Below are 22,500 nucleotides of genomic sequence, written 5' to 3'. Positions count from 1 at the left end.
GGCATCTACAGGCATTTACCTCCTATAGGCACCTCAGTTAGCCCCTGCCAAACTCTGCCCCAACTGATTAAAAATATAAATGAGTTTATAATTAGAAGCTTGGATGCTGCAAAGAAAAGCATCAGAGCCCAGCATTAATTTTATTGCCAAGTATATAATACCGGTACTTCCTTTAAAGGCATGGCCATCATCAAAGAGTTCTGAGGAAGTGCCAAATTTCTTCACCACTTTGTCTTCTAATAAATCTGTGTATTATGACCAGCCATATTCAGCATCACTGCCATTTGTGAAAACATTCACAACCTGGTCTTTGACTCCTTCCTTTGCAAACATTAATGTACTGAGTAAGGGATGGATGGATGGATGGATGGATGGAGAAAGAGAGAGAGAGAGAGAGAAAGAAAGAAAGAAAGAAATGGGGGGGAGAGGGAAAGAGAAAGATCTAAGATTTGTAGATTGTGCAACTTTCTATTTCTCAATACTTGAGACAAGAAGAAAAACATGACAACATTTTGGATAGCTATTCATTATAATTTACACTTCAACTACATATGCATTGAAGCCAAATATACAGAATTCCACATATATGTATATGTATGTACACACACACATTAATCAACAGAGTGCACAATTTAAAAGTATGTTACACTCAAGTGCACAAGTTTAAACATGGCTTTAAAAACTAGTAGTCATAACAGTGCTAGAATAATGAACGCCTCATGTAACAATCCACAGCATTGGTTAGTCGCCTACCAATGTGTGATTGGTAGTTTTACACATAATGCTGATAGTTTCAGTAAAACAATGTTGGCTTCTATTTTCATACCAGCTATGTGCATCGCATTCTTTTCACCATCACAATGACCCTGTCATTTTTCAATGTTCCTAAAATTGAAATCATGAACAAGTTATTGGGACAATAAATTCAGACGAGTTATGAGAGAAAACACTCCGGAAAAAAAAAGAAAAGAAAAGTGCAACAGCATAAATTCCTGCATTCTTTAGTGAGGTTTAAGCAATAGCACCAAAATCATAGCAGTCAAAATCCTGGTTATTTTGTAATACAGGCATTACATTCAATGGTTGAACCAATGAACATGAAGGATGTTCTATCACTAATTTATCAAAACATTATTGAAGTGGATGTAAGATCCATTTTATATGGGAGACAATGTGATGTAGCGGTTAATTGTTTGAAGAGTGAGAACAACTTCTATCTGCTGGCATAGAAGTTCACCAGATACTTTAGCTAGTCTCTTTTTTAACCCAACAATCACTACATTACATGGCAAAGGGGAAGAGAGAGTTGCATTTACACTGCTTTAAGTCCTGAAGGAAAGGCAAGATATAAATTTAGCAAACAAACAACAGCAATTATGATATTTGGAAAGGATACATTTAACTGAATTTACACATACGGTACATTACTAATTTAATTTTTTGACCTTGAAATGCTCCCTTACATAACTTGCAGCAAACTTTGCTTTAACTATACATATTGTGCAGCACAATATGGTGACATCAGCTTCTCAGGCAGTTGATGTCTTCATTTATACCAAGGAAAGATATTTCATGTTAACGTACCTCAATCAAATATGTATAACTGAACTTTCATCTGTATATATCTCCATTTGCTAAATTTATATTTAACTGTATAGTGGCGGGCATTATGAACATAATTTCATGAGAATAAATATAAATATATAGAGCAAATGCAAAAGATTTTCAAGGAGGCTTCCATTAACTCACATAGTATAAAGAAAATACCAATTTAAGGTGATGCTTTCCTATTGAAATTCATTCCACCAGGAAATTTCATTCATTCATTCTTTCATTCATTTATTCTTGTTGGGTAATAGGATATATGTAGTTGTTAATGGCATAAAAGCAAAATACACAATGCTTCTAGCTAATGTGATGAATATTGAGCATTTACCGTATGTTATCAACATAGCTCCATACAAAATTCCATTATATTCTAGATGTGAAATGGAAAATCCAAAGAGGTTTAATCTTGGACAGCAGCAAGAACAAGAACAAACAGAAACCCTGGAAATATTTTTAAAAATCTGCCAAGCTATTGCTAACTTTAAGTTAATACATATTAGTAAAGATACATGCCCTCTCTTAGATTTGCAAACCCAAAATTGCTTTTTTAGCATTTTTTTGGTGAAGGAAAAGTACTATTGAAGTGGTCATAATTTACCTGAAACCATTATTGGGTTTACAGTGCAAAATTAAATTATTATATTGAGTGGTTTGTAGTGAGCAAGACAAGGAACTAGTCAACTTCCCCATCATTGATTATGGATGACAAGGAGAAAATTGAAAGAGAGAAAAGAATGGTTATAATAGGATTTATTGACAAACTATCTTAATTAAACTTCCTTGTCCCTTTGATTTTTCCTTAAAAAAATATTATTATTTACTTGGACAGATATTATATTGGATTTTTTCCCCTTAGATTTGACTTCCATCTTTGAGAACCACTTTTGACAGAAAGGTAGAGTATAAATTCAATAAACAAGTAATGGATTGTCAGATGAGAAGGGCTGTTTCCAGTTCCTCAATGAGTTAACTTGGAATATTTTTCCTTAGGCTATATTTAAAATACTTTCAGATTTTTAAAAAAAACTAAATTATTTTGCTTTATTATTTGGGGGGAAGGGTACAGATTTTTTTTGGTCTGGGTGAACCAATCCAATTTATCCAAATGATAATTATTAACCAGATCAATTCATCTCCAAAACTTAAAGGAAGTTCAGATTCTAAAAAGACTTTATAATCAAATGTGAAGCATTCTTTAAGAACTACATTTCTTAAATAATTCTCCAACAGTATTTTAGAATAAATATAGTTATTTAAGTAATATATTGACATTGTACCTTCAGGTTCCATGTTGTAATTATATTTAAATTTTAATTATCAACTTGGATAATAGAGGAAAATAACTTTTTTTAAAAAAAATGTTTCATTATAACTTGAGCTTTCCAAAATTTTCCCCAAAAAAATTGGGGGGGGGGAATAAAAAAAAGCTGGCAGCTAAAAATATTAAAGACTAGAAAGTTCTGTGGCAATTTTAAAAAAAAAAATCAGAGAAGGAGAAAGAGGAGGAAAAAGAAGACGACTACTCCATAAAGAGATTTAAAGGCACCAAGATCCAAATTAAATACTCAGTTTTTCAGACTCTGGGACTAGGAAAAATAACTGTTGAAGTCAGGACGGGCCGAACACCAAAAGCCTTAGGACCACCTGCTCTAGACTAGATCACACTACATACATATGTCTAGCTGTATAGTAGGTGACAGAACTCAATAAAATATATGCACTGGTATTGTTCTAATTTAAACTAGCACAATGGGGCATTATTTATACCAGGGGTCTCCAAACTTGGCAACTTTAAGACTTGTGGACTTCAACTCCCAAAATTCCTCAGCCAGCTTTGCTGGGAGTTCTGGGAGTTGAAGTCCACAAGTCTTAAGGTTGCCAGGTTTGGAGACCCCTGATTTATACAGAGAGATGTGAAGGTATTTGAAGGAAAATGATGCTATTTGTTTATTAATTTTAATAGTATGCAAAGAAGGCAATGCTTTGAACTTAAATAATCTGCACTGTGTGTCTGGGTGCTACACAGTCTTTCTGCAGTTCCTGTATAAAAACATGTATATATTTATACATATATAAATATGTGTATATTCATGTATGTTTCTGCACTAATTCCCCTCCCCAAATTTAACTTCTTTTGTAACTATATATTTTAAAACACATTTTTGATACAGCTATCCTGCATTTTCTTTTCCTCAGGATGGAAAAGAATCCAATAAAGCAAATGACACTCACTCAGCCCACAGAAAATCTAAAGAGCAGATCATTAACCCAACTATTTGTCTATAGCAATTATGTAAATGGGAATCAGTGAAGAAATTATCTCAGAAATTCTGAGATTCTCAGCATTTCTGTCTGTTCGGAATGCATTTGAAGCTTTCTTGAAAGACGTTTGCTGAAAGGGAGTGATCCTTGATCATCAGCTGTGGTAAAATTTGCTAGTAGGACTGGTGGGACAACATTTTGCAAAATATTGTCTAGTATAGCAGCTGTTTCCTTTCCTGAGCTGTTGAGATTCAATAATGGTTCTCCACCAGAGGTGAAATCCAGCAGGTTCCGACAGGTTCTGGAGAACTGGTAGTGGAAATTTTGAGTAGTTCGGACAACCAGCAAATACCATCTCTGGCTGGCCCCAGAGTGGGGAGGAAATGGGGATTTTGCAGTATCCTTACACTGGAGAGGGGTGGGAATGGAGATTTTACAGTATCCTTCCCCACCACACCCACCAAGTCACACCTACCAAGCCACACCATATCCACCAAGCCACACCCAGAGAACCAGTAGTAAAAAAATTTGGATTTCGCCACTGTTCTCCAGCATGTCTTCAGATATATCCCTCTTGACTATCGCATTATCTTCTATACGAGGCTACCCTTGATAAGCATCTGAAAGATGCAGCTAATTGATATAAGATACAGAGACCATGTGACAGATCGCTGCCCAATATCTACGGTCTGTAGAGGAGGGCTGACATCTACAAAACTGAAATATGAAATGAATGAATGGTCCTGTACTGAAACAATTGAAGTGGTCGCCAACTGCTTACAAAGCACAACTTTATATATTGGAAATAACCTTTAAAGTCCTAAGTAGTTTAACTTAGGGACTGACTATAAGCGACCCCATCTCTCCTTATAAATCTTCCAATTGTTAAGATCAGGAGGAGAAGCCCTTCCAGAACACAGACAACTATAGCAAATGAACAGCAAAACCTCTTCTTCATACCTACTTGTCACAACGCAAAAGAAAAGGAAACGATTGTACATTGCCACATCACATTTCAAATACCCCATCCAATAGTCACCCATATTTTAAAGATGCCCCCAATTGTCAGAAGCCTGTGTTTCTGGCATATACAAGAAAGCTTATTTCTGCTTTGCTATATTTGTCTCTCAGCACTGAGAAAATGTGAAAAGGGCACCTCTTTCACCAGATTTTTAATTGTCCTGTTCTGAGATACGGTATTCAGCTTCTTCTAGATCCTTTTCCTAAAGATAGACCAGGAGTGCTAGTAGATTTGGATCTTCTAGGCCAGGGGTGTCAAACTCAAGGCCCATGAGCCGGATCCAGCCCAGGGAGTGCTTAGATCTGACCCATGGGACTGCCCTGGAAACAGCAAAGGACCGCCCCATGGTGCCTCTGCCAGCGAAAACGTTGGCAGAGGGTTGCAGGAGGCCGCTTGGGAACCTTTTTTCACTGGCAGAGCACTTGGGCCTCCACAGGCATCCCCAACACAAGTGACATTGAGCTGGCCATGCCCCCTGGCCACGCCCCCCGGCCCCTCCCCCGGCCCCAAGGTCAAACACAATCCTGACGCAGCCCTCAATGATATACAGCCCTCAAAAATATACAAATAGAATGAGACTATTGCCTTATACATTGTAAGCCGCCCTGTGTCTTCGGAGAAGGGCGGGGTATAAATGTAAAAAAAAAAAAAATGAAATCAAGTTTGACACCCCTGTTCTAGGCCCAAATGACTTTTCTACTATGCTCTAATTTTTTGGTTGTTATTAATTTTATTTCTTCACTGCCTCACTCCCAGTGACTCTGGGCAGTTCACCAGAGATAAACATAGAAAAATAACAAATATAACAATAAAAACAAAAGGAACAAAACATAGCAAACCAGATAACAAGAAATATGCCCATGTGGCTCAAAAGAGGCTTTAAGAGTCATCCTAAAAAAAAAAGTCAAATCTTCAAAAGACCTTCCAAAGCAGAGTGGGATCTTGAGGGAACTTTATAGGGCAACAGAGAAGGCACACTTCAGGGTCCCAAGAGATGCCATTGTCTAAATGAAGGCACCCAGTGTGTGCTAAACTAATGCATAGCAGCAAATTTACCACAGCTGGATGGCAGGAAAGTAGAAGAAAGGATCGCCTTATGCTTGCTTTCAGAAACTCCGTATCTTACAAGTCAGTGGAACAAAGTGATAAATTTACTAGTGGGAACAGAAGATGGCATTCTGTTCCATGATCATACAGATGATCAAGCTGATCCATGGCTGACAAGCAAAGATGATCAGATTTGAAATAGCTATATCAGACACAATTTCAAGTACTGATAGTCTTATACAAAGCAATAAATTGCTTAGCAGTCGAATAATTCAAGCTCTTTTATCTCTAAGCTAAACCTCTCTCAGATATTCAGATCTGGTCCAGAGGTCCTTTGCCTGATTTGACAAAAGTGGAGTAATGCACAGTCCAGGTACTCTAAAAACTGGGTTCATAACTGTGCTAAGCCTTGTCTTGATTACAGTAGTCCTTGACTTATGACCATTTACTTAAAGAACATTCAAAGTTCCAACAGCACTGAAGAAAGTCACTTATGAACAGTCCTTGGCACTTAACATCCATTGCACCATCCTCATAGTCATGGGATCAAAATTTGGACATTTGGCAACCAGCAAGTATTTACAATGGTTGCAGCAACCTGGGATCTCGTAGCCACCATTTGTGCAAAATTGGAAAACTCGCCATGGTCAACTCACTGTGGGCCAGCTTGCTGCAGGACAATTCAACAATTTAAACAGAATTATTTAAAATAATTTTAAAAACATTTTAATTTTTGCCATTCACATTTCATTTTGTACCTCCATTTGCATTCTTTACTTAATGATTCTATTCCAACAATTCTTCAATATTAGTGTAACTCTTGTCCCGTAGCAAGTTGTCCCACGGCGAATTGGCCATGGTGAGTTGTCCCAGACCCCCATTTGTGACCTTCCCAGCCAGCTTCCAATGAGCAAAGTCAATGAGGGAAGCTGGATTCGCTTAACCACATGATTCACTTAGCAACCATGGCAAAAATGGTTGTAAAATCAAGTGTGACTCATTTAATGACTGCCTCGCTTAACACCATAATTCCGGTCACAATTATGGTAGTACATTGAGAACTATGTGTTTTTTTAAAACCTGAGAATTATAGAACCTAGAATCATGCATCTAAGTTTTACAGTATACCAAGGTTTACGACCCAATGAATTCATGTACTATGCTAAGCCAAAGTCAAACAAACGACATTTTGTCTCAATGTGTTATATGATTTAATTTCTGCTAGAAACTAAATCATATAACACATTGCCATGGTGGTGCAGTGATTAGAATGTAGTACTGCAGGATACTTCTGCTGACTGCTGGCTGCCAGCAGTTCAGCAGTTCGAATCTCACCAGGCTCAAGGTTGACTCAGCCTTCCATCCTTCTGAAGTGGGTAAAATGAGGACCCAGATTGTTGGGGGCGATATGTTGACTGTGCAAACCGCTTAGAGAGGGCTGTAAAAGCACTATGAAGCGATATATAAATCTAAGTGCTATTGCTATTGCTCTCTTTTCAATAAATTGGATTTTTTTTTTCTAATGGGCCTCTCAGATTTCATTTGGTGTAGAATTTTATTTGGATTAGGTCGGTGTCATGTATTATATTTAGTCATCTGTATATTCATTCAGATATACTTACATGAATTGGAAGGCTTTCTGGAAATAGTGTCATTTTATTGAAGAGAAGGATATTTGTAAAATAAAGATATTACTCTGCATATCAAAGGCTACCTGGCCCTTGCAACGCAACAGTATTTCAGAGGAAGGAAGGAAACAAGATTCCTTCCTTCACAAAACTTAAGGCTTCCATTGGAGCCATCTCCAAATAATAAGACCATCGACAAGGCACAAGGGATTTAATACAACTGTCAACCTTCCAGTTCTTTGGGGTATTTGTGAAACCAGCAAAGAGAGAACATAAGAGGGAAGGAAGGTGAGAGAGAAAGAGGTCTTGTTAACTTCACTGAAAATTCCAGAATGCTGCACTCTTATAGGGTTGGTCACACAGTCAGCCAGAAGTTTATACTGGATTTGGCATTGTTATCCACCCGAGTGCTTCTCAAGATTCTGAGATAGGCGCATGTTATTATTATTCCAAATTTTGAAATCTAACAGAAGCAACCACATTTCTATAGATTTCTAAGATCAGCTATTATTCATATCCTATACCGTGAAGAAGATGTGGATTATTCAGTGGATTGAACCAATGGTTTAATGAAACAGAAATGGCATTGCATGCTTTGTCAATTACTTTTCTTTGCAACTAAACGGTGGAAGTGTGTCCCTCTTGTGCCTATTAGACTCATCAATGGTATTCAGTACCATCGACCATACTATTCTTCCGGACCACTTGCAGGAATTAGGGGCACTATTTTATGGTGGTTCTGCTCCCACATCAATGGGCATTTTCAGAAGTCAGAGCCTGCACTCAAGCTCCAGGAACTCCAATAAAGGTTCTTCAGGACTCCATGACCTTCCCCATTTTCTTTAACATCTCCTGATGTGGTGAAAACAAAAGAGGAGGTCAATCAGCATTGGGGTGTGATGCGTCATCAGTAGACATTGTCACCCTAGCCCAAGCCCTAAAAGTCTTGAACTAGACCCTGGAGACTGTGAGGATCTGGATGGGGGTTTCACTTAGACTCTTCACTTCTGTTTACATAGCAAATAACTGTGGTCAAAGTAATCTTAGCTCAGCTCCATCTGGACAAGCCTGTTGTGACATTACTTGGGCCAAGATGCCTGGTAATGGTAATCCATGCCTTGATCACCACATGATGGTAGGAGGATCATAATAATCCTTACCATAGAGTCATGCTCTATGTTTTCTACGTTAGTTACAGCTGGTATAAAATGCAGCAGCTGGACTCCTGATGGGAAGTCACTACACAGGTTGCCAGAAGGGTTTCAAGCTCACTTCAAAATGATGTTCCCTGAAAAGTTCTTCACTTTTGAACTCTGGGCTTTTGAAGCCGATGCTTAAATTAGAATTGAACCTGTCTATGCTATCCAATCACCTTGAGTGGATCTGATTTAGATCCCCTCCTCCAGAGCTACACCAGAAACCTCCTTCCACCCAAAGAATGGATGGCCCCGAACCTTCTGGCATTTAGTAAACAGGCTAAAATAGTTTAATTGCAGCATGCACTGAGCCAGTTGATCAGACTAGTCTAAGGGCAACTATGATGGTTATTGTTGATTTTGAATGATATTATTTTAACAGGTTTTTTTTTTAACAACTGAGCTTTTATTTTTGCATTTCTCTTTTGCTCTTGATTTTGTTGCACCACATCCAGAATCTATTAGGATGGGTTATACATACTGATAAAAAAATAAATAAGCACTGATCTCAGGACTGCATGCAACAGGTACATAGGTGACATAACAAACAAAAGCCACTAAAAGTGGAAGGGAAAAAAGCGACAGCATCTATGTCTGATGAAAGGCAGAAGTTCATTTTAGGAAAAATGAGGGGAGGGGGAATCTTAACAGATATTAAAGCTTAAAAGATACTAAAGCCTCTTGAAAACTGTTTTGGATTCAAAAAATAGAGTAGGAATATCAATATCAATATCAATATAATCAAATAAAGTCCAGAATCCATCTCCACAAAACACAGGCATGTGTTTTGCAATGAGAGGCATAATAAATAGGATCCTACAGTAAAACATCTATCATTTCCCTTAAATAACTGTAAACATACCTACCAGATATCGACCCAAGGAGCAGAAGTTCTAGTTCCTAGCAGCATTTCCTCTTCCCAAAATTAAACCCTGCATAGTTATATAGTAACATTGATAGTTTTTGAAAATGTTTTAGAAAGTTGCCTACACGGTGGACAAAAGAACTAAAAACAAAATACAGGTAGTTTTCAACTTACGACCACAATTGACCCCAAAACTTCTGTTACTAAGTGAGATGTTTATGAAGTGAATTTTGCCCTTTTTACGACCTTTCTTGCCACATGTTTTAAGTGACTCAGTTGCAGCCGTTAAGTTAGTAACATGGCTCTTAGTTGAATCTGACTTCCCCGTTGAATTTGCTCGTCAGAAGGTTGCAAAAGCTGATCGCATGGCCACAGGACACTGCAAGCATCATAAACCTGAGTCAGTTGCCAAACATCTGAATTTCGATCACAAGACCATGGGGATGCTGCAACAATCATAAGTGCAAAAAACAGTCGTAAGCCACTTTTTTCAACATCGTCGTGTAACTCTGAAGGGTCACTAAACGAACTGTAGCAAGTCGAGAACTACCTGTATTTTACATATACAATTGTTATACTACTATACCCCGATATACAGAAATGTTTACAATATGCATCTAGCCAAACCTGATTGTCCAAGTGATTGGCCCCGAACAAAAATCTTGCTATGATTATAATCAATAGGTGTTGTATGGAAAGACATTCGTGGGCTGCAATGCTATCAGTGGGAAGATGCAGTCTATTGCAAGATCTTACTAAGTAAGAGAATCCATGTGTAAGTGGAAAGGCAGGGCATAAATCCAAGGCAGAACTAAATGAATACATCTCAATGAAAGAAAGTAAAAGTTGGCAACTGCTCTTGGATAAAGACTGTCTGCTTCTGCGTTCTGGTGGCCAACGAGAATCAAGCCTGCTTCAATATGCCCAACCAATTCTTCACCCTCCTATAACTTGACCTTGCAAGATTTTTGGTATAATTATTATATTGTAGTCTGAATAATTACCGCAGCAGAATTGATACAAAGGAACAAACCAAGAAGGATGCATTTTCTCCTTTGAAAAATGCAAGGCTATCAAAATACATTTAAAAATAAAAAAAAGTAGTTTTGATCAGAGAGGACCAATAAATGATTGATTTCAATGTAAAAACATACGTTACTTTTTTTCTTTTGCAAAACATTTCCTCGAGACCATGTATTCGAAGAACCTGTTTTATCACCTGTGCAAGGGATTACCCAGCGCACCCTAAGTGGAAAGACGTTTCCCATTCCTCATTATGCTGATTTCACCACAACGTATCCTGGGGGACAGGAAGTCCACTGAGGAGGAGGTTAGAACATCCAAATGAGATTTTCTTGACCCTTGGCTTCCCTCCGTCATTCTGGGAAGTTCTGCGTATTTATTTATTTTTTTAACATGAATCCTCGTTCCCACTCCCATTACCTTCTTGTCATCTTTTCAATTCCATAGTGACCGTTATTAAAACCGGTTTGCCTAGGATCCATGAGGGCTCTTTCCTAAGATGGAAAAAAGGTGAAATGGTCCAAAGAACAGATGAAGATAGCGTTGCACGTAACGGTCTCTTCCCAACCAACAAGGGGCTCTTTGAAACCTGAGTCAGTTTGCCTGAGTCCCAAGAAGTACTGATGCTTCTGACATAAAATGGCGGAGGGTATTTTAGATACGTCATTTGCAGGGTTCGTGATCTGTGCAGTCATCCATATCCACGTCAGAATCAAAGAGGGAGTGCCCTGTGTAATCAGTATCAGGCGTTCGGGAAAAACTGTTTTCAGGTCCTTCGTCATCAAATGTTTCTGTCCTTGAATAAAAACTGAAGTCCAGCAGTGGGTGACTTTTGCTCGCTTCGCTGCTTTCTTCTGATTCGTACAGCGTGTTGTCTTCATCGTGATGCCACTCCGGCCAGAATTTCCTTCTTATTCTCTCACAGTACATAGCCAGGTTAATTAATTCTCCTGGGGGGAAAAAGGGGGACGGAGAATATGGTTACCACACTGTGAATCTTCAAACTAGAACACAGGCAATGTACAGACTTACAATGGTTGGTTTAGTGGCCATTCGACATTACGACGGCACTGAAAAAGTGACTTATGACCATTTTTTACACTTATGACCGTTGCGGCATCCCCATGGTCGTGTGATTTACATTCGGATGCTTGACAACTGGTTCATATTTATGGCGATTACAATGTCCCAGGATCAAGTGATCCCCTTTGGCGACCTTCTGACGAGCAAAGCCAATGGGAAAATCAGATTCCCTTAACAACTGTGCTACTAACTTAACAACTGCAGCGGTTCACTTAACAACTGTGGTAAGACAAGTCGTAAAATGATGCAAAACTCCCTCAGCAAATGTCTCACTTAGCAGCATAAATTTTGGGCTCAATTGTGGTCGTAAATTGAGGCCTACCTGTATTTTACATTCTCAAAAAGAATGGAGACGTATAAGAGAATATGTTGGTGATATATTTGAACCACCAGATGGCAGCATTGTTTAAAAATTCCAGAGAGAGAGAGAGAGAGAGAGAGAGAGAGAGAGAGAGAGAGGGAAGGATGGGGAGGGAGGGAGGGAGGGAGGGAAGGAGGGAGGGAGAGAGAGAGATTCCATTGTCCATTCTTCTCCAGAATGTCTAAGAACATGAGAGAAGGACATAGAAAGAAAGCAGAGGAGAAAAAAGTAATAGCTGTAGAAATTTCTCTCAAAACAGCAGGATGCTTTGCATATGAACATCATTTGTGCATTGCTTGTCACAGTATGAACTGTCTTACTGGTATGGCCCCAAAATTACAGCTTTAGTTTTATGCATAATGATTTGATCTGCCTGGGGTGGGGGGTGGGGGACCTGTAGCAGCATCTATGATGGAGAGCCATGGGCAATCGGTACTTCCCTCCCACTCCTAATAAGCCATAAATCCCAAATGTCCCTCTTTTCATTTTTAAAAAGAGCTAGCCTGTAGAAATATAAAAGAAAACATATAATCAATTTTCTGATGGGTTTGGAAGCTTTTCAATGTCTTTAGCTCCTGAGTGAAGAGTCCTAGCAATGATTCACACAGAGCTAGTCTAAAAGAAGGGTTTTAATCTTCCCGGTGGGAAGAAATTGCTTTTTCCTGCAAAACAATTCAGAGATCCACAGCTTGGTGTTGCTGTGATATCTCAGTAATGTGTCTAATCAAGTCAAAGACAGAAGCTTGAACCTTTAAAAAAAAAGCCAGTGATTTTTTCCCCCTGAATTTCTAAACATGCAAAGGGTTCTATTCCAATGCCTGTGGAGAAAATCTATCAGTGTAATATTCTTGTTGCAAAAAGCAGGATGGTGAGTGAGAGATTATGATAGTCCTGCAAGCTAATCCAATAAGGTAAAGACCATCTTCAAGAGTGGAGGGTGGGGAATGGAGTATGAGGATTCTGCACAATCCTCTAGTGCAGGGGTCTCCAACCTTGGCAACTTTAAGCCTGGTGAACTTCAACTCCCAGAATTCCCCAGCCAGCTTTGCTGGCTGGGGAATTCTGGAAGTTGAAGTTCACCAGGCTTAAAGTTGCCAAGGTTGGAGACCCCTGCTCTAGTGCTTGTGATTTAGTCTCTTGATATATTGGGACTTGGAGGGGGGGATACTATGAAGTTCACTTGTTTATTTATGTATTTTCTATTGTTTTCTAATTACCATAATAACAAAAAGAAGCAGCAAAAGAGCAAAATATAAAAATGATAGTGATAGTGATGCATCCATTATTAAAAAGAAAGGGGGGGGGGAGAACACACAAAAAGTGCTCTAGCAAAAAGTGAAAAAAATACAACAAAAATCCCCATAGTATATGTCATTACAACAATAAACAATTGCAATTCTATATACACTTGTCTAATGCAAATATTGTTCAAGGATGTGTATCTTTCTAATACATTTATCTTTTCTCTTAACCTACTTTATTCTGTACAAATGAGTTCATATTTCATTATACGTGCCCATACAAAGTCTTGTATTTTTGTATAGAACAATGGGAGTCATTAACACAGTGAAGTTGACCAGTGAAGGGGGGGTTGTTATGAGTAGAATTAAACAAGGCATCAAATTTTCTTTTCTCTTGCCTTCTGGGCGAGGATTTTCCTCCTCTTTGGTGCCAAGGAGGGTTTAGCTCATAAATTAATCTCTTTTCCAACAACTAGCTGCCCTTGGGTGATTTGAAGTTTTGCTAAGTGTTTGGATGAGAGACTAGCGGAAAATTCCAGAGTCAGGCCGACATTGGGAAGTGGTGACAAAATCCCCAGAGAAAGCCAAAGGATCCTTCTTCCATGTTGTTGTTCCTCAGGTCAGCCTGAGGAACTCTTTTCTGTGTCACTCTAGGTAGGACATAACTTTTTGTGGAGACATCTAATCTTTACAAGAGAACAAAAGTTACTGATAGGCAGCAAGCCATATCAAGTGCTAAAAGGTAAAAGAAACTGGGGAAAAAGGCTTTTATTTATGTATTTGTTTTATATTTCTCTTTCTCTTCACAATGGCATAAAGTAACCATTTGCCTCACCTTATTAAATATTATAATTGTTTTCCTTTATCCAGTCCAAGACTGGTATTATGGGTTATGTTTGGATCTGGATAGCTTTCTCAGATTTCAATCATTATAGTTTTTAGCGGCAAAATATCTAGATGCCAGATTTACCAGTGAAAAAGAAGAGAGGACCTAATATACCAATGTCCCCAAGATCAGACTTATTTATCTTGGTAGACTTACTACTCAGTCTCCTAGATCACAGGAACTGCTATAAATAATTGCAGTTCTTTAACCATATCAGGTTTCTTTTTCCACTCTTTATAGAAAGTTCTTTCCAAGATAAAGTAAACAACTGTTCTCAGTAGCAGCTCACTTACAGAAAGGTTCTGGATCTTATCCAAAACCTTCATGGAAGTCTGACACCAGGCCAGTTGGTTTCCACAGTATAGGGGCGAGTTATTTATGACTTCCATGTTCTTATTCTAGAACATAGGCCTTTTAATGACAAATTATTTAACAATTCGATTCAATTCAAATAGAATTGTAATATTGATGTAAAAAGGTGATGCTGCGGTCCTGTTGCTAAAAATAACCTGCACACATATAAAAAGAAAATGAACATATAAATCACAAACATATTCAACTTTTGGGAGAATAGGGTAAAGAGTGGATGCCCATGATGTAGAGTCTTCAAGAGTTGTTATATTTGCCCATACTGTAAGACTCAGTTTCACTTTAGAGCAGGGGTGTCAAACTCCCGACCCGCAGGCCAGATGCATCACCTGCATCACCTGCATCACCTGCTGGCCACGCCCACCCCCCAGAGGGGCCATAATAGCTCAGGCTGTAAGAAGCCTGTTATTAGAACATAGCAGCCTGCAATTACTGCAGGTTCAGGCCCGGCCCGAGGTTGACTCAGCCTTCCATCCTTTATAAGGTAGGTAAAATGAGGAGCCAGATTGTTGTGGGGGGCAATAAGTTGACTTTGTAAATATACAAATAGAATGAGACTATTGCCTTATACACTGTAAGCCGCCCTGAGTCTTTGGAGAAGGGCGGGATATAAATGTAAATTAAAAAAAAAAAAGTTTAGCGAAGGGAGAAAAAGTTGTGATATGTCACATGACAACAACATGTCATTGCAAGTTTGACACCCCTGCTTTAGAGCAATAGTAATGCGCATTTAATGTGCAGCCTGTGCACCATTTATTGCCAACATTTGTTGCTAGGATTATCAAAGGCAGCTGTCAATTTTTAATAGAAAAAAATGGGGTATATGCTTTCAGAATAAATAAATGACTTGAACACACAATGAATTGCAACATCAGAACTATATCAAAAGCAGCGATGGTGCTTGTTCTCCATATTATTTCACTCTTCCTTGAACAAATAGTCCTTGTGCAACATTCCATCCCATTAACCAGTGAATTCCTGGCCCATGGGACAGGTTAATGAGAAGCCTTGTCATATTGCCTTCCATGCATTATTTGTGAGGTTCACCCTAACATTTTTTTAATAAATTAACTTTATACAACACTGTTGCCTTTAGATTTGTTGAATTACAAGTCCCAGGAATCTCCATTAGCGTTGATCAGATAAACAGGAACTTGGATTCCAATATCAATCTGAAGAAAGTGGTTTAAATTGTCTATGGCACTCTAGAAGGCTGTTAAAGCAAAAACCTTGGAGACAGCATGAAATTCCACTGAATTTATTTGCAAAGTAACACTATACGATCCATTATACCCACAGTTCATAACCTTTGCATCTTTTTACTGTATTAGTAGATGTTACTCGCATATGAGGAATTCTGAATACTTATTTTCTTAATCAACAAAGCACTATGCTAGCTAAAGCAATCAGGATATTATCTAAAATAATCTAGTTAAAATGATGGCGAAATATCCTTCCTCTTGAAACAGCTTTAAACTCTGAAGAAGCTGTCAGCTATCACTGACAATTATTTAAATTATAGCATTATCACCAAAAAGCTAGTTTCTAAATCTATTCTTAGGTACTGAGAGGCACTGTACTTTAGCAGCTAAACCATTAAATTTGTCTCTTAATCTCACAACACCTTTATATCTTTGGCTGGTAAACTTTAGTTGCACTGAATCCAGATCTCTGTCACTGCAATGCAAAGGCAACTTCCATTTTAGTAGAAACGGAGCATCTACTAAGTTTAGAAGCTTAAGTTAGGCTTCTGTTCCACAGACATTGTATTCAGAACAAATGCAAATTGTCCCTTTGAAAGTTATAGGCAGATTGGTGTTTCGGGATGAAAGGAAGTAGGAAAATAGAAAATGATAGCATTTTATTTTATATTTTCATTCTGCCTTTATTATTTTTATAAATAATTCAGGGCAGCAAACACACTAATACTGTGATGGTGAACCTATGGCACGTGTGTTGCCCTAGCTCAGCTCCAGTGTGCAAGCACGTCCCGGCCAGCTGATTTTCAGCCTTCTGGGCCCACCGGAAGTTGGAAAACAAGCTGTTTCTGGCCTCTGGAGGGTGGGGTGGGGAAGGCCGTTTGCTCCCTCCCCAGGCTCCTAGAAAGCTTCTAGAGCTTGGGAAGGATGAAAAACGGGACTTCCAGTCCTATTGGAAGGCGGGAAACGGGCCATTTCCGGCCTCCGGAGGGCCTCCGGGGTGGTGGGGAAGGCCATTTTCGCCCTCCCCAGGCTCCAAGAAAACCTCTGGAGCTTGGCGAAGGCAAAAAAGGGGCCTACTGTGCCATCATGTGCCAAAAGCGAGGGGAGCACGGGGGGGGGGGTGTCGTGCGTGGGGCATATTGGATTATGAGTGTGGGCATGCACGCATGATACACACACACACAGCATGTTCCCCCCGCTTTTGGCACACGACGGCAAAAAGGTTAGCCATCACTGCACTAATACTTCTTCCTCCTCCAATTTTTCCACACACCAGTAACCCTATGAGGCATGTTGGGCTGAGAGAGAGTGATTGGCCCAAAGTCACACAACTGTGTGTTATGCCTAAGGTATGACTAGAACTCACATTCTCCTGGTTTCTAGCCTGGTGCCTTAAACCATTAGCTCAAACTAGCTGCTTAATAATAAAAACTCAAGATATTTTGCCAAAGAACTAATAGGTACTGAGCTTAGTAGAGCAAATAAAACTTTTAATTATCTTACTATTTTGCTTGTAGCAATTCACTTTATTCCTAGTTACAGAGAAGGAAGCTTCCATTTTAACTTTCGTAACTGCAGCTAGAAGTTGGAGCACCTGTTACTTTCTCCGAGAGCTCAAATTACTCCATGCTACTAGAAAGTGGTATTTACTGTACTAAAAACTGTAATATATTATACAACCTGCCTTATACACACCTCTGTTTGATATCTTTTTATTTCCATGCTGGCCGAGTATTTCTGTGCTTGTGCATGTATGTATATATGCATGGGTATACATACATACCAGTACATATTCTGGAATGATCAAGGACATCTGGCCATAGGATGCAGAAAATCAGAACTCATCATCCAGTTGGCACAATCAATGGAAATGTTTCCAAAAACAAGAATGAGAAAACTCTTCCCTTCTCCCAATGTTTGATATACCACTCACCTATTTTCTGTCTTTCGGATTCCTACATCATTACTTTGGTCAACATTTTCAGATGTCATTTTAGGGCAGCTCTTCCTGAAGAGCAGCAGAGTTTCCCAATCGCTCCCTGAAAATCCCAGGTTTCATTTTTTTAAAAAACATTCTTATGCTCTCATTATAAGTTTGAAAGCATGTTGAAGAGATGCAGCAGAGTTTTCAATGACTGATATAAGTTGTTAGATTTAGAAGCGGCACCTACATAGAGGGATCCTTTGTTTCTCTCATGACAAATGAACTGAGATATGGAAAACATCCAATGCTGAAAAAATATGGCCATGCTTCCTTCCTTCCTTCCTTCCTTCCTTCCTTCCTTCCTTCCTTCCTTCCTTCCTTCCTTCCTTCCTTCCTTCCTTCCTTCCTTCCTTCCTTCCTTCCTTCCTTCCTTCCTAGTGTTCATCAGATCTGATCTACTTCCCTGGTTCCATGATCAGATTTAACATATGAGAGGTGTATAGGTCTTAATCTGTAACTTAAATGTGGGAGATAGATTATATTGATGTTATTTTATTATATATGGTGGATTTAGTTATGTTAGACAAAAATTGATGTTGGGTCATATAAAGCGTTGGGAAAAAATTAAAAAAAAGAAAGAAATGGAATTGGTTAAGGCATGTATGAGAAAATGGTTATAAAATATTTGGTAATTTATTGATATGGAAATATGGGGGAGGAAAAAATTGGGTTAAAAGTTAAATTTTATATAAGTTAAAAAGTTAAGAGAGAAAATTTTATAAATGTTAAAGTTTGGTTGATTATATAAAAAAATTAGAAGAAGATAATGTTTATTTAGTAATTGATGTTATTGGGTATGGATATTAAAAGCAGTGGTGGGATTCAGCCAGTTCGCACCACTTCGGGACAACCGGTTGTTAACTTTCTGGCCAGTTTGGCAAACTGGTTGTTGGAATAAATCATTAGGGCAGAGAACCGGTTGTTAAATTACTTGAATCTCATCACTGGTTAAAAGTACTGAACTCTTGGAAGTGGCGGAAATTTCAGTGTACCTGAATGAATACTCACAAGAAAATATACTGGAATGAAGAAGATAGACTGACTACAATTAGAACAATTATTGGATGAAGAAATATCAAATATCTTATGAATGAACATTTCCTTTTTTTTTCTTTATTATGGAGAAGGAGAATTGAGGTTATAGGGGAGGGATGGGAATTTATGGATAAATAGTGTATTCTAGCTTATGGTTTTTAGATTTTATACCCTGTATTTTGCTCTGGGAAGTCCGGGGGAGGGGGGGTGAAGGGGGGAGAGGGGAGTGGGATGTATTTAAAAATTTTTTATATAAAACTCTTTAATAAAAAAAAAAAAGATTTAACATATGAATTGCATCACTTTGCCCACACAATTTATTGCTCAGGACTTCCAATCTGTTGGCAAATCCTTTCCAAAGGGCTCTCATTTTGGACCTTTCTCAAAAAGCAGATGCTGGATAGGAAGGATGAGCGTGGACTCCAATCTCCTTATTCACACATTTTTGGTTAGTGCATGACTAAGGCTTGAAGCTAACCCAAAACAGGAGCTGTGTTGATGTTTTTTCTTATCACTATTGTTGCTGGATTTAAAGCATTCATACCTTTAATGAGGCGCTCCGGTCTAGTTCCAGGCAACGTCCACATTGCTTGAGCCAGATGACCAAACACCGTAGCATCTAAAGTAGAAAGTCTGGGTCCCATGATGTACTTTTTATCACCTAGAAAAATAAACAGATGTCAACAAACATTTAAGTGGGTTGTGATATTTTATTTCGCTTGTCTTTCTTAATGCATGGCCTATGTTTCAGTCTCATATTGCTTCATGCTTGCTAACGCCGTCAAAAAAATAAACGTAGCAGTCACCACATGACGGTTTGCACTGATACATACAATGATTCTGTAAAATGGAACAAGTTGTTGTGACCTCTAGTCCTTCATGGATGTTTCATTAATTAACCTTTTTTTTTTTTTTTAAAGAGTATGGAACATTCAGTATATGTTTGGCTATATCTGAAGCCTGTTGCTCTTAAGAATTTTACAGATTTGTATTGACACAGTTTTTTTCCACAGCCAAATTTACTATTATGTATGTATGTATGTATGTATGTATGTATGTATGTATGTATGTATGTATGTGTATATATATATATATATATATATATATCAGAAAACAAATATATATATATATATATATATGGAAGTGTCTTGGCGGCGTTTGACGAAGTCTCATTCGGCATCTTCAGGCTTCAACCGTGCTTCTGAGAGCAATTGCTCCCAGAAGCACGAAGCTGAAGCCTGATGATGATGAATGAGACTTCGTCGAAACGTCGCCAAGACACTTCCAATTTTACGCGGGAGAAAACCTGAATAACCAAAGACCTACATACAAACACCTGCGAAAACCTCAGAAAACGTGTGTATATATATATATATATATATATACATATATATATGTATATGTATATGTGTATATATATATATATATATATATATATATATATATATATATACATACATACATACATACATACATACATACATACATACATACATACATAAAAACACACATATACACAAACTCCATTGCATATGCATTGTTGCATTTGTAAGGCTTGTGTAGGAGATGACTAGGCTGAACCCGAGGGAGGGATCAAACATATCATCAGTCTCAAGTCTCTTCATGCCCATAAGAGATCTAAATCCAGCCCCCCTTGAATTCTTGACTCCTATCTACTGCCACTTTGCTTTGACAGTTAGTAGTTCATATTCTTGTACAAAGCATGAGCCTGCAATAAACCTTTATATTCATTTTAAACTGCGTGGACTTCCTGATTTTCCTCTGCTTATTTATTTATTTATTTATTGCTTCAATTTCTATACCGCCCTTCTCCCAAAGGACTCGGGGCGGTTTACAGCCAAAGTAAAGACAGTTAGTACAATTTTTAAGATCAGTTTAAAAGGAAAATTTAGAGTTGGTTGAAGAACTTAAAACCAATAAAACCCCTTATTAAAACCCCACTAGGCCAGTCCTGCACGGTGAAACAAAAATGTTTTCAGCTCGCGTCAAAAGGTCCGAAGATCAGGGAGCTTGGCAATTTGTTTCCCCAAATGCAGTTGACTTTTACTTATGGCAAAAATCATAATTTTCAAACAACATTTTTTTAGACGGTAAGCAATAGTCTTTCCAGGTGACTAGGCAAAATGCAGGTGACGATGGCTAATCCTAGGAACATAACATTTCCTCACAGTCCCAACAACGGTAAGAACTTATGCAGCATGAGATTTTTGGGCAATTCAAAATCTCACTATGAATTTCCTGCCCAAAGAAATTCCTTGTGCACTTTTTGCAGCAGGAATGATATCACGCCAAACAGACTGAGTCTATAAATGGGAAGAGCAATCCCTCTGCAATTGTTGGAACAGAACTGAATTCGGCAACCTCACTAATAGAAATGGAGAAATGTATCTTCAAGGAACAACTCGTGTGACACAACTCAGCCATGAAGTTCCTCCAGTAGGGCTTCAATAGGCATGGAACATTTAGGTGACTCAAAGAGGCTTTTATTTTTAATGACAGGAGAGTTTTATAATAACTCATTATACTTTCCGGAAAACAATCTGAATCTTAGAATTCTGATTCAGGCCTCCAGTAACCTCTAATTTGCTGTCTCTTTCATCAGAAAGTTACTTTGCACAGATGTGATTCAGATTTAACAGGCAACGCTGGATTGGATTGGATTGGATTGGATTGGATTGGATTGGATTGGATTGGATTGGATTGGATTGGATTGGATTGAATACTTTATTTGGCCAAGTATGATTACACACACAACAAATTTATCTCTGGTACAGAAGCTCTCAGTGTATATGCAAAGCAACAGAATAATGATAATAATCATCATCATAATACCAATATGTGAGGGTAGTAAAGAAGATAATAAGCATAAATAATAATACTATAGCTGTACTACATGAGTAAGATATACATAGACGTTAAATAGCACTGTATGAATTAGGTGTTCAGAAGAGTGATGGCCCAAAGGAAAAAATTGCCCCTGTGTTTTGTTTTGGTATGCAATGCTCTATAGCACTATCTCAAGGGGAGGAATTGAAACAGTTTATGTCCAGGATTTGAGGAGTCTGCAAATATTTTTTTAGCCCTCCTTCTGACCTGTGCAATGTACAGTTCTTCTATGGAAGGCAGGCTGGTTGCAATCATTTTTTTCTGAAGTCTTAATTATCCATCGGTTGCTGTACCAAACCAGACAGTTATAGAAGTACAAATGACAGATGCAAATCTTTCCAGATATTGTACTATTAAATAAAATGAATGCTTCTTATAATATCTCATATTAAATCCTACTGCTGAAACTGCTTTAGAGTATTGCTGAACATAGGCCATAATGATAAGCCAGGAGCCTTCACATCCTCTCAAGAAATTAAGAGGTTTCTGGAAAGAAATTTGACAGCTTCTGACTTGGGCCAACTCTTCATTCTAAGTTAGAAGTTTCAAGTTTCAATGAATATATACATTTCAACTCATTCCATTCCAATGAATTGCAGTACTATAAGCTACACAAGGAACTGCACAAAGAATAATACTTCCAAACTATTTGGATAGGTAAGTCAAACTGATCCTTAATTATCAAATAAATCATAAGTAATTATTACTATTGAATGACTTGTCAATTCCAGTACCAAGCTGACAAATAGCATCTAGCCTGCACAGTTTGTGGCCCATTAACT

General features: G+C 38.2%; 1 protein-coding gene across 1 annotated transcript in view; it reads right to left on the bottom strand.

The window, feature by feature from the left end:
* Window positions 1-582: 582 nt before the first annotated feature.
* Window positions 583-22,500, bottom strand: part of FAXC (failed axon connections homolog, metaxin like GST domain containing) — a 39,131-nt gene continuing 17,213 nt past the window's right edge. The window contains exons 5-7 of the mRNA XM_058174928.1: window positions 19,356-19,472; window positions 10,847-11,600; window positions 583-885 (exon numbers count right to left, since the gene is read on the bottom strand). Coding sequence (XP_058030911.1) covers window positions 11,314-11,600; window positions 19,356-19,472 — 404 coding nt within the window. The 3' untranslated portion in view covers window positions 583-885; window positions 10,847-11,313. The remainder of the gene's footprint in view (window positions 886-10,846; window positions 11,601-19,355; window positions 19,473-22,500) is intronic.

The sequence above is a fragment of the Ahaetulla prasina genome, chromosome 1 (genome assembly GCF_028640845.1).
Source record: "Ahaetulla prasina isolate Xishuangbanna chromosome 1, ASM2864084v1, whole genome shotgun sequence".
NCBI classification, from domain to species: Eukaryota; Metazoa; Chordata; class Lepidosauria; order Squamata; family Colubridae; genus Ahaetulla; species Ahaetulla prasina.
This window is presented reverse-complemented; position numbering and strand designations above follow the sequence as displayed.